This window comes from Buceros rhinoceros, unplaced genomic scaffold, assembly GCF_000710305.1.
Source record: "Buceros rhinoceros silvestris isolate BGI_N320 unplaced genomic scaffold, ASM71030v1 scaffold2111, whole genome shotgun sequence".
NCBI classification, from domain to species: Eukaryota; Metazoa; Chordata; class Aves; order Bucerotiformes; family Bucerotidae; genus Buceros; species Buceros rhinoceros.
The window spans coordinates 32,741-45,597 of NW_010394626.1; the positions used below are offsets into that span (position 1 = coordinate 32,741).

The window sequence follows — 12,857 nt, forward strand, 5'->3', positions numbered from 1 at the left end:
CAGGAGTGGAGAGAAAACATGTCTTGGGATGATTTGAGAGGCAGAGCTGGATGGGACAATCCAGGAATGCTGATCTGCTGAACTCAATGCTACTGAGTAAATGAGCCTTCTAATTTCAATCTAATTTCACTCTAATTTCAGTCATGCACCATGTAGACATTGATAATGAGACATGTTACTCCAGGGGCTGGTTTTGGAGTAGATTACTTGAGGTTGTGGCCATAGTGTCTATGCCAAAGAGCAACCCATAGCTGCTGGGTCACCCAGTCCATGCTGCCTCATGTCCACCTTGGACACAGAGCTGGGATGCCAGCATGGCCTATGCAGTTGTTGGAAACTGTCATTTTCCCAGCAGACTACTCCTTTTGCTTCAAAGATCCCATGACCAGACTAACATATATGCAAAATGAATGACAACAGAGCTGGACTCCAGTTCAAAACAGAGAGTCAATCAGCATGGTAATAACAAGGTATCCTGATTAGCTGCTCTGAATCCTCTCCAGAGATATTCTCTCTCTCTTTATTATGCAGAAAAAGTAACAAGGGTCAACCTAGGTGCTTCATAGGAAACAGGATAATATTAGAGACAGAAATCCAGGAGATAATGATATGGAATGAGAAAAAAGACATTTAACATAGCAGCCCACTCAGTCTCCACAGCCATGTTCTTAAAGCAGATTCCTGTCATTGGTTTGTATGACACACTTTTCACTTCCAAAGTAATTGTCGTCTTCCTAACGCTTCAGAGTCATCATCCATCTAAACTTTACAGCAACAGTCGGCAATGTTCTCTCAAACCTGGACCGGCTTAAGGGTAAAAAATGTTCCTCATCAGACAGCAGAACCAATGCCTGCAATGCTCAAGCCACTATCACTTAATAAAGGGAAAAGATACGTGGCTGGAGGGCAAAGATGACAGTCAAACCCGCTCTGTGTTCACCTGGTCCAAACTGCTGGTTAAAGTGTGAGTCTTCCACAGAAGCTAAAAGTGGCACCAAATCAAATATGTACTGCGAGACTCTCACCTGATGAGGGAAGCCAGGCCCACAGCACAGAGCACCAGGGCAAATACCATCATTACTCCCACAATCATGACTGCAGGCTCAATCCCTGTGCGAAGAGGGGAAAAGAATCAGCCAATTAGAAAATCCCTTTGATTCAGGCAGTAATGTTCAAAATATCAATAGCAGTTAATTAGACTACAACTTAAAATACTCAGCCAGGAGAATGCTAGAGGACAATTTTTACGCAATGATGTGAAATTGTGAATACATAAATACTTACTGACTTCATTTACACGAGGCTGCAACTACTTTACTTATTTATTTCCATGCACTTTTTTTCTATACCAGACTTAGAGCTCTGGATCAGCAGAAAAATATTTTTACTTCAAGTAAATAATGACTGGACTCACAGGGAATTATTAAGTTCTAGATGCAGCTTCTGCAGAGTTCATAACTTCTGAACACTTGACCGTCTTCTGTCCAGGAAATGAAACTCTAAAAAGTCCTTATTATGTGGTACCACACTGATGGCCAGTGTGAGTCACCAGCCCATCTGGGATTTTTTCATTCCCTGCTAGAGATTTCTAATGCTGAGAAGAGCAGATAAGAAGAAAGAAAAGGTTAATGTTTTCTTCAGTGGGCCTATAGACAGAAAGTACTGGAGACAAGATATTTCACTTATGAGTGTCTTTGCTGGAGAGCTAAGGAAAGCCAACGTGAGTGGAGGAGATAAATTGCAGTGGGAACTGCTTGCTGTCTCTTCTGTCTTCTGTTTTTTTCTATTTTATTCTGTCCAATTTCAGAGATTCTTAAACACAAACAAGCATGGAGAAACTTGGCTTGATAGAAGGTTCATAACTCTGTGTTACACTTGCACCTAAATCACAGGCATTTTTTCAAGCACTGAAACCTAGAACTTCCCAGTGAAAGCTGCAGACGTTGTAGAAAATTGGTGTCCTCTTCAGGAAAAGACAGAGCATTTTAGCTGAAATTTTCCCACTGGGTTTGGACTTACTTCCTGATTCAGCTCAGGGCCCCAGTCCCTGATTGTTCTCACGCATACACTGGCACAGGTTGCCTACAGAAGTTGTAGATTTCTCATACTTGGAAATGTTAAAGGTCAGGTTGGAGGGGGCTTTGAGCAACCAGATCTAGTTGAAGATGTCCCTGCTCACTGTAGTGTGGTTGGACTAGATGACCTTTAAAGGTCCCTTCCAACCCAAACTATTCTACAACTCTAGTAAAAGATGTCACTGCCCATGGCAGGGGGGTTGGACTTGATGATCCTTGAAGATCTCTTCCAACCCAAACCATTCTGTGATTCTATGATACTATGATTCTGTGTAACAAGTCACCCTGCTTTCATGCTGCAGTCTGGAATGGGCCTCAGAAACCTCCTCCTGAGAAGAAATTGGCACAGTAGAATGATACTTCATATCCATTTCTCCACCTTGCAGACAGTGTAAATGTAGACCAAGATTTTACTTTACCAGTGTGCAATGAAAACACAGTCAGCCTTCTCCAGGAGGTGCTCACCTTGAATACACAAATGAGCAAGACCACACCAAGCTGGCATGGACGACACGATTTGTTTTTCATGCATGGACAAAGTCAGAGTGTTGTGGTCCCCAGATTAACATGTTCATCCCTAGGAGTTAAAGGAGATGCTAAAGACGTGCCCTCCTCCAGAAGGACTGGTAGGAGTGTGAAGTCAAAACACATCCGATAAAGGTCTTGCACAATGCTAAATCCATGGAAAAGCAGGGAGTGGATCAGCTTAGAGGCAGACTTGCAGGAGACCTGGTGCTCTGGGGCTGTGGTCACCTGTGAGGAAACTTGTTACTAAAGAGTGAATGAGCTTTGAATAGCCTAGTCACAGCAGCATGGGTTGGTTTTCTCACTGGATAAAGAAGCCAATTCCTCCTGATAAACCAGTGATGAAGTATAGGGGCATGAAAGTCCCGTCTCACATTTCTGCATGGCCTTCTAACATTTTCAGATAAAATCTGTAATGCAGACCACAATGTTCTAGGAATAGTGTGGATTTTGTTAATGCTCTCCTCTGTACTCAATCAGGATCTTTTTCACTGCTGCAGTCTCCTAAGCTTCCTTAGGTAGTCCCCAGAGGTTGCTGTCTGAACCAATCTCCTTTCGGAAAGATCCTGAGAGAAATTCTTTGGCTTATTACCATTGCATATTATAACCCACAAGTTATGAGGACTCTCAGACAATATGACACTTGAAAGGGAGTGCAGAAAACCAAGGAGCAGCAAAAGTTCTCTGCCTGATCACATCCTTTGCTGAAGTAGGGGAACAGTTACACATCATGACATGAGGACTCTTCCACATCTGGAAAACATCCAAAGTCCATCCGGTTTCATTCACTGAAGCATCATCTGATAAGCTGAGAGTGACAGCTGGTTGGAGTACAACATTCACTGGGGTGAATGGAAGACAGTAAAAGGACAAGAGAAGTAAAAAATAAACACCCAGATAAACAAATCCTAAGGAACAGGAGATAGCAAAGGCAATAACAAAGTCCAGAGAGCTCATGCCAGTGATGGATGGACCATTGCAAGGACCATACAAAGGCTTCAGGAAGCTCAACCAGTAGTTTATTACTAATCAGAAGTGAAAGCGAGGTTATCATGGGCTCATGGGAAAGAGCAAACTCAACAGCATACTTAAGAGGACTTCAACTCATTAGGGGATGCTTTAAGGGGACTGTGGGAGTATGTAAAACTTCTTACTGTTTAAAGGAAGGGACAGAAATGGGAAAAGGGTGGGGATGAGGGTGGTTTGGGGATGCTCCGTTATGGGATAATGGAGAGGATGGGGATGCTGGTCATACATAAACATGTTGTGTATTTTTCTAGCCAAACCCTGCACCTCATCCTCACAATCTGTTGTACCTTCTTTTAATGCCTGCTCCTGAGTTTTTTTCCTGGATGAGTGCACTCTCATATGATGTTTGTAGACTTCACATCAACCTAAACAACATGTAAGATAAAAAGTCCTGGAGCCTGCAACCCATGAGAGACCACAAGTATGGAGACCAGCTGCTGCAGAGATCAAAGGGTTGGAGAGCTGGCATGGGGGAATTACAGGTTTGGACCATCTACCAGAGGATGCATTCATACGTGTGCAGGAGGTGTGATTGTGAGACCAGACAGCAAGCTCAGAGCCTGATTAAGTGGTGCATAAGAACAGGACCAGGCCATTTGTGTTGTCCATGACTTGGGAATGCTGGTTGTGGGTAGTGATGCCTGTAAACATATTACTCTCTTCTGTGAGTGTCAATGACCCGTTGTGTCTGCAGCATGTGTGAGTGTGTACGTGTGTCGGGAGCACCTGCTCAATCCTGCTCCTGGTGGACCTGAGATCAGGAACCACAGCAGCCTGGCAGCTTCACATCCAACCCACCTCCAACCCTAACTCCACACAAAAGCCAGACTGAGGCTTGGATTTAATTCTAGTCCTAAAATTCAGTCTCTGAAATCCTAGTAATAATAATAGATTGCTGCTTTGCTGACAAATGCCCAGAGCGTCACGATTTTGTAAAGGTGTGAATGTAAAATCTGATGTCTCTCAAAATAGGTGGGTTTTTTCCATAGACTGCACTGGGATGCTAAATTGCTCCGCTGTTCCTAGTAGCAGTGCAAAATTAGATACATGTATCTGCCTCTTCTACAGCTTCCCAGCTGCTGTAAGATCAGTTTATCTCCAATTTCCGTGGAGCGACACATTTAATCCATCTATGGTTGAGCCAAGGGGAATGTTTTTCTCAGCTGCTGAATGAAATATTCTGTAAATGTGGTTAATTTTGTCTAAGTCATATCCTGGAGCAGTAGGAGTAACTGTTTAGTATTATAAGTAAATATGTCAAGCGAAGGCTAAATATCCCACCCTGCGATTTTCTTTTCCCTGTGGACTTCAAAACTGCACCACAATTGCCTCAGAATAAAAATAATACGTAAAACTCGTGCCCAGCTTCACAAACCCAGGAACCAGCACAGATATTTCTGTCCCTAAGTCTTCTATTGCCACCTCTGTGGTCTACAGTAACTCAGATTATTTTGAGTAATGATTATCATCTTTTCTTGGAGAGGTGAGCTCCGATGATCCTTAAAGCTGCAGAGCTAACTGCGTAAAGAAGCTGGGGTGAACCAGGAGAGATGTGAGAGCATCTGCTGCTGTGCAGGACTTCTAGGCTGGTTTCAGTGCAAATCCTCTTAGTGCCCTGTCCCTCAGAAGGACACGGACATGGTGGTGGCTGGAGCCTCTAGTATCTATTGGTTGCTATCAGAATAGGCAGATGTTGACTGTTAGAGCTGGAAAACTCTTTCCAGCACACAACCACCTTATTGACCTCACAAGCAGTAAGAGAGACTTGTGGATCAATTGTGGGATCTCTGTAGAGGACTCCCACTAAAAATAGCATTATGAGTGGTCACGTTTGTGTGAATCTCTTGAGTTTTAGGGTTTTCTCTTCAGGGTACTTTCCCCTGGAGCAGAAGAAAAGATGAAATAAATAAGAAGCATGGACTCAATGCCATTTGATCCTGGTTTTTTGTCTTTCTTACCTCCAGTGCAGAGAACATCTGGGTCAAACCAACAGCTGGAGTCTGGCTTGGGTGGACCTCCCCTGGGAAAGTGGATAGCCCGGCCCAGGGACGTCACTGAATCTGAAGACATGTCCAGCAAGTGTGTTGGGAAGAGCTGGTTCCCATGGCCATCTGTGTCCAGTATCACATAGCTGCTCAGCCCCTTCCCACAGTCGTCTGTCTCTACCCAGTGATTAAATCCAGGGAAACTGAAGTTTTTTGTGTGCTCAGCTATGTTAGCTCCTGAAACTTTGACTCCTTTCCTCCGAGCACTGTCTATAGCCATTGCCATGAAGTAAATGGCATCATAGATTGTTCCAAAGAGTGGAGAAACCTAAAAATACAGGACAAATTGAGGTCAGGAGATACTGTTGCCAACCTCTGGTTTGATATTTGTAATAAAAAGATGTCCCCCTGGGTAAGTGTAAACTCAAGAACTGAGACACTTGAGCATTAAGGCTTACAGAGTAATGGGTTTGAAGAATCTTGCATTGAAGGTAGCTCTGGATCAACTCGGTATCACAGAGTAACAGAACAGTAGGAGTTGGGAGGGACCTCGGAATCATTTAGTTCAAACCCTCTACTAGAGCAGGTTCCCCCAGAGCAGGGTGCCCAGGATGGAGTCCAGCTGGGTTTGGGATATCTCCAGAGAAAGAGACTCCACAACCTCCCTGGGCAGCCTGGGCCAGGGTTCCCTCACCCTCACAGCAAAAAAAGTTTTTCCTCATGCTCAGGTGGAACTTCCCAGGTTCCAGTCTGTGCTTATTGCCCCTTGTCCTGTCACTGGACACCACTGAGATGAGTCTGACTCCATCCTCCTGATCAGCATTGAAGAGATCCCCTCTCAGGCTGCTCTTCTGTAGCTGAACAGCCCCAGGGCTCTCAGCCTTTCCTTAGCACAGAGATGCTCCAGCCCCCTCCTCATCTTTGTGGCCCTCCACTAGACTCTCTCCAGTAGTTCCTTGTCTGTCTTGAACTGGGGAGCCCAGAACTGGACATAGGACTCCAGATGTCTCCTCAATAGGGCAGAGCAGAGAGGGAGAAGAACCTCTGGCCACACTTTTTTTAATGCACTCTAGGAGACCGTTGGCCTTTTTGACCACAAGGGCATATCGCTGGCTTGTGGGTAACTTGTTGTCCACCAGCAGTCCCAGGTCCTTCTCCCCGGAGCTGCTTTCCAGCAGGTACCCCCTGACCTGTTCTGGTGCAGGTGGTTATTCCTCCCCAGATGGAGGACCCTGCACTTGTTCTTTTTGAACTTAATTCAGTTCCTCTCCACCCAACTCTACAGCCTGTCCAGGTCTCACTGAATGGCATCACAGCCTGACAGTGTGTCTGTCACTTCTCCCAGTTCTGTACCCTCAGCGAACTGGCTGAGGGGACTCTCCATCCTTTCATCCAGGTCATTGATGAACATGTTGAAAAGGACTGGACCCAGCACTGACCCCTGGGGTACACCACGAGCTACAGGCCTCCAACTAGCCCCCACAGCACTGCTCATAACCCTCTGAGCTCTGCCATTCAGCCAGTTCTGAATCCACCACACTGTCTGCTCATCTAAGCCACAATTCCTAAGCTTACCTATGAAGATTTTATGGGAGGCAGTGTCAAAAGCCTTGCTGAAGTCAATAAATGCGTGACTTTGAATATCTGTCTTGTCTTATGGTTGCTCCCCAAAACACAATTTCAACATATTTTAGAAAACATGTAAAATTGTGTTATCATATGAAGAGCCAAGTCTCTGAGCCTGATGTTCAGCTGGCATTTTATCATGACCTGCCTCAATGCACTGTGCTAAAAAACATCTTCCACAAATAGAAGATCACAATCGGAAGCTCACCTGCCTACCCAGGTAGGAAAAGTCAAGCCCAAAGGACTGGTCCTCTCTGTCAGAATGTTGTTTATTCCCAGGGTGTAAAAATCATGAAACAGAGACAGAGCAAACTCATTCTCTGGGGTACCAGAGCCTTTTCTCCTTGTACTGTTCCCTTCCATGCCATGGTCACTCACAGTTGGTAGGTGAAGAGAGATTATAGCCATGCACTCCTGATAAAATGAGAAGTGCTGTGGGGAGCCATAGAATTTGACATCTGTGGTGAGATTCATTGATCAGAGGTAGACAACTATGATGAAGAACCCTGCACTCAACATAGTCAACCTGGGCTCTCTTTATAGTGAAGGGAAAGAAATAAATGCTTTCAAGGTACCATCATCTCCTGAAGGAGACATCTGTGCAGATCTGATAAATCATGCCATAAGAATACATGTAATTTTTTCAAAGACCGTAGTGAGATTTGAAGATTAGCTCAGCTGAACCCTGCATCTCTTCACCACTATGACGGATCCCCCAGTTCTTCTTTTAAAATAACAAGGTAGCAACAGACTTTTTTATTTAATAGGCTGGGTAGAGAACATTAGATGGCAGGTCCCAGAAAAGCCCGAGAGAAAGAATATGTACCTGGGTGGCTTCCAAATCCCTGGTTATTTCACCGCTCTCTTTAGCTTCCCTGAATGCATCATAGAAAGTTCTTTCTCCAGACTCCAGTGTGATAGTTAACACAGCGTCGTACGCTTCCTGGAGCTTGCTGTCATTACCAAACATGTCGAATGACTTGTTTTGGTAAGGAAGACTATACAGTAAAGTGTCGTATGGAACAAAGACGTATCTTCCATCTGCTAGTCCCATTTCCAGAGCTTTTGTGAGCAAGGTGGCCTGTTCCTCCCCTCCAATGAGCACAGAACGCATGCACAGGAGTATAACTGAAATACAAAGATCATAGACAGGGGGGTTAATCAATCTGGGGTTTTCAACACAAAATAGTTCCCACTTCCCCTATACAAGAGGTGTCTGAACTGCTGTATCAAGTCAGACTCTAATGGTCCCCCATTAATGTGGTGTGCTGAGGAAGCTGGATCAATTTTGTTTAACCTCTGGAGGTCTGCAATATCTACCAAAGGAGGCCGTGAGAATTACTCGCTCACAGGATCACTGAATCATAGATTAATTTTGGTTGGAAGAGACCTTTAAGATCATCAGGTCCAACCGTTCACCCTGCACTGCAAGGGTCCCTAAACCATGTCCCTCAGCACCGCATCTACACGTCTTTTAAACATTTCCAGGGATGGGGACTCCACCACCAACCTGGGCATGCTGTTCCAATACTTGACAACCCTCCCTGTAAAGAATTTTTTCCTAATGTCCAACCTAAACCTCCCCTGGCACAATCTGAGGCGATTTCCTCTAGTCACATGGGAAAAAAGACCAACCCCCACCTTGCTAAAACTTCCTGTCAGGGAGTTGTAGAGGGTGATGAGGTCATCCCTGAGTTTTCTTTTCTCCAGGCTAACAAAGCCAGTTTCTTCAGATGCTCCTCATAGAACTTGTTCTTTAAACTCTTCACCAGCTTTGTTGCCCTGCTCCAGCCCCTCAATGTTCTTCTTGTAATGAGGGGCCCAAAACTGAATTCAGGATTAGAGGTGTGGCCTCACCAGTGCCCAGCATAAGGGAATGATCCCTGCCCTGGTCTTGCTGGCCGCACCAGTGCAGATACAAGCCAGGATGCTGTTGGCCTTCTTGGCCACTGGGCACACTGCTGGCTCCTCTTCAGCTGCTGTCCACCAACACCCCCCAGACCTTTTCCACCAGGAAGTTTCCAGCTGCTCTTCCCGCAGTCTGGAGTGTTGCAGGGCATTGTTGTGGCCCAAGTGCAGGACTCAGCACTTAGCCTGGTTGAACCTCATAGTAGAGAGAAATATTGACAAAAATAAGGCGCGAGCCATGGTTATTCTTGTCAATGACTGAGAGACATGAGCTTTCCCATTGTGTGCCCTGAGCTGACAGGCACCACAAAGCTGTTAGCAGTGCCCAGGCTCCACCCATTTACCCTGTCACCATATATACAGATTACAGGTTGAGCTCTGTGTTGTGTTTCAACATCTGGTCCGTGCTTGGCCATCCCAGAATCTGTGTCCTTGCCTGCAAAATTCCATGGGGTCAGGCTCTCCATGTCTGGTGAGGAGATGTATATAATACAGGTGTATCTGCTTAGCAGACTTTCAACAGTGCTCCCTAGCCCTTCATGGAAGGAGGCACTCCTGATTTTTCATCAAAGACAGCATTTCAAAACTTGGACAATGAGAGGAGCAAAGAAGGGCAATGGTGGGAAGAGAAGTTGCCAAGGAGATTTGCCTGCTACTAAAGCAGGATCACTAGAGTAGCAGCAGTCTCAGGAGAAAAAGCATTGTTGGCAAAGTAGAAGCTGAAGTGAACAACATGATTTTCAGGCTGCTGAATTACAGGACAGAAATTGGTACTTCTAGGCAGTGATTCACTGCCCACTATAGCAGAGAGCTTAGGCTAGTCAGATTATTCATGTCTGAAGAGGGATTGGTTTTCTCCATTGATGATGAAAGGAACTCATCATCTTTAGTTCACATGGAGATCTGTGATAGAGATGAGATGAACCCACCCAAGATGGATTTGGTCTCAAGTCTAGATTTGAACACTGATAAAAATCCAAGTTAGGCAGCACTTTGCTACCCTTGTTAGTCTTTGGCATAAATGTCAAAGTCTTATTTAAAATGCATCCTCATTTAGATTCACAGTGCTGACTGCAAAGGTACATCCACGATCAGAGCTCCATCACAGACTTCCCAACAACACTCCAGACCAGAAAAACATGCCTTTTTTCCCCACATTTTCCTGAAAGTTCATTCCTTAGTCTATGCTGTACATCAGCAATGGCCCTTTCATTGTTTTAGTATGTGTTGTATAACATAGGATTTCACTTCTGATACCTTCACCAAACACAGGTAGAAAGGACACAGCACCAAAGCAAGAGAATTTTGATAATCCAAAACATCATAAATATAAACTCTTCCTATAAAACCCTCTTTACATTTGACAGGGTTAAGCACAGGTACCTGGTTACTAAATGATTTTGGTTTTTTTTCAGACAAGCTGGACCCAATCTTTCATGCTGTAGAAGACTGTTTTGCCCTATCTCTATCACTCTGTCACATACAAAATGCCCAGCATTCTTTAATGTGAAGTCCTGGCTGCATTAGGATCAGAGACAAAATTCTGTTTGACTTAAATGACTTCAAAATTTCATTCTCTAAGCTATGACTATTGGATAACAATGCAGTCCTACCCTGGAGAAAATAAATTTTTTAAAAAAAGAAGAGACTCAAAGCACTTACTTCTAATGCCGTCAACTTCTTTAATCTCATTCCAGGTATCTTCAATGCCTTTCTCTCCTTTACGCATGGATGTAATGATGCCTACAGGAAGCCCCTGGCTCCTGAGTGCCCCTGCTAAAGTGTTCGCTGTGTCCATCCAAATATCCTCATCGGAAGCAATGATGCCAACATGAGCCCAGTTAAAATATTTCATTATTGTAAATAATACTCGGGTTGGAGAGGGCAGGGTCCTTGCAAATGTAGGGTGGTGGAAGGCAGAATCCAGTTTATAATTGATGCACATCCACGAGAAGATGGCTTTATTCCAGTTTTCCCCTAAAAGAGTAGCCACCTCACAGAAGCCGGGGTTCAGAGGGCCTATGAAAGCTGAGGGAAGCTTTCCAAAGTCAATGAATCTAACCAGAGCTCTTGATGTCTTACATTCTTCTTGCAGGACCATGTAATCCAGCCTGTGACCAAGATCTAATGAAGGATCTTTGCTTATTCGTTGTACTGCTAACCTAGCAGCCACATGGGGAAAGGCTTTGGAAAAGAAAGGGTCACAGTTCCAGGGCCCGAGCAGTCCGATTTTAAACACTGAACAAAGTGCTGGAGAACAAAGTAGAATTATTCCCAACAGCAGCCACCAGAGAGTCTGAAAAAATGCCTTGAATGAATTTCCAGGATTGAACCGATGCAATGTAACGTGCCTTGACAGCACCCAGAACAAGCTGTTAGGACGCAGGAGAAGAAACGACATTGTTTTACAGGTGGGTAGATCTGCGCCAAGCAATTCGGGAAGCCAGGTAGTGCATTACCAGCTGCTGGAAGAAAAGTAGATTACATTTGCCTTCCTGAATACGTATTTGTTCAGTGCGTGTAGGTACAGCTGAGTCGGCCCGAATTACACAACAGTTCTCAAGGTTCAAGTCTACGAGGTGCCAAAACCCTGCACAGACATGTGGGCACGCACCACATTTAAAATGCTTTGATATGTTCTGAAAGCAGGCAGTGAAGAGTGATTCTGCTTTGTCTGCAGCTGTAAACACGACCCACGATACACTATGGGTTTGGTTCTTCGGAAGGATAACTCCCAAATCACACAGACAAACAGGCACGTAAGTAAATAAAAAGGTGAAATGCACTGAGCCAGCAAATTCTGCCAATCCAAAATCCTCAGCGAGTTTTGAATATGAACCAGAGCCCATACCAACATAAACATACACAGACCTATATACACATATTCTAGATATGATTTTAAAACTCCCTGAAAAGGTTTTTCAAGGACAACTCATGGTAGTGTCTCTGAAACCTGGCAAAATGAAAGGTGGATGAACAGGTACCACAAAATGAGGGAAAAGGAGGATTATGATTTGAATTTAGATAAAAACTGTTAAATAACTGCCAGGACAAAAATTTTGTGTTCACTCTTGGGTTAAAATATTCTTGGTTAAAGACTAGGAGCCGTAGGTTTTTGGGGAGTAACACCCTTACCCTTGACAGCCAGGCACAGAAATTACAAACCCACAACAGTGTCTCCACACCCGTAGTGTCACCCTGTAGCTTAGAAAATTTGCTGATTCGAGCAGGTTTGAGCTCTAAAAATAGAAGACCCCTTACACCAGCTTACCTGTTCATTACTGGAGGAGTATTTTTATCCTGGATCCTCAGCCACCGAGACGTGGAATGCAGAGGACCGCAATGCAGCATGTGCTGCAAGCACACCCACAAGTCCACTAGCCTAATGGGGAGAGACCTCCAGGAGGAGCCACCCACCAGCAGAACAGCTTCTCACCAGTGACAGCTGCTCTCTTCAGACATGAGGCCCTCCTCAAGGACAGGCGATGCATGGTCAGCCTTCCCTGCAGCCACCTTGGTGCCCACCTCCTTCAACATCTTGTTTGAATGGGCCTCTCCAACTGGGTGGGTGCTCTGGACCCCTCCACGCCGTGTCAAAAGCTTCCTATGTCCTTGTTGGTGAGGGCCATGCCTCTCCTCCAGGGTTTCATGACTTGGGGTACATTGTCCCAAGCCCTTAGCTCCTCAATGAAGCTCTTGAGAGCTCCAA

General features: G+C 44.9%; 1 protein-coding gene across 1 annotated transcript in view; it reads right to left on the reverse strand.

The window, feature by feature from the left end:
• Positions 1–11,549, reverse strand: part of GUCY2F (guanylate cyclase 2F, retinal) — a 41,056-nt gene extending 29,507 nt beyond the window's left edge. The window contains exons 1-4 of the mRNA XM_010145269.1: positions 10,811–11,549; positions 8,067–8,368; positions 5,588–5,942; positions 1,026–1,110 (exon numbers count right to left, since the gene is read on the reverse strand). Of these exons, the coding sequence (XP_010143571.1) occupies positions 1,026–1,110; positions 5,588–5,942; positions 8,067–8,368; positions 10,811–11,549 (1,481 nt within the window). The remainder of the gene's footprint in view (positions 1–1,025; positions 1,111–5,587; positions 5,943–8,066; positions 8,369–10,810) is intronic.
• Positions 11,550–12,857: the final 1,308 nt, after the last annotated feature.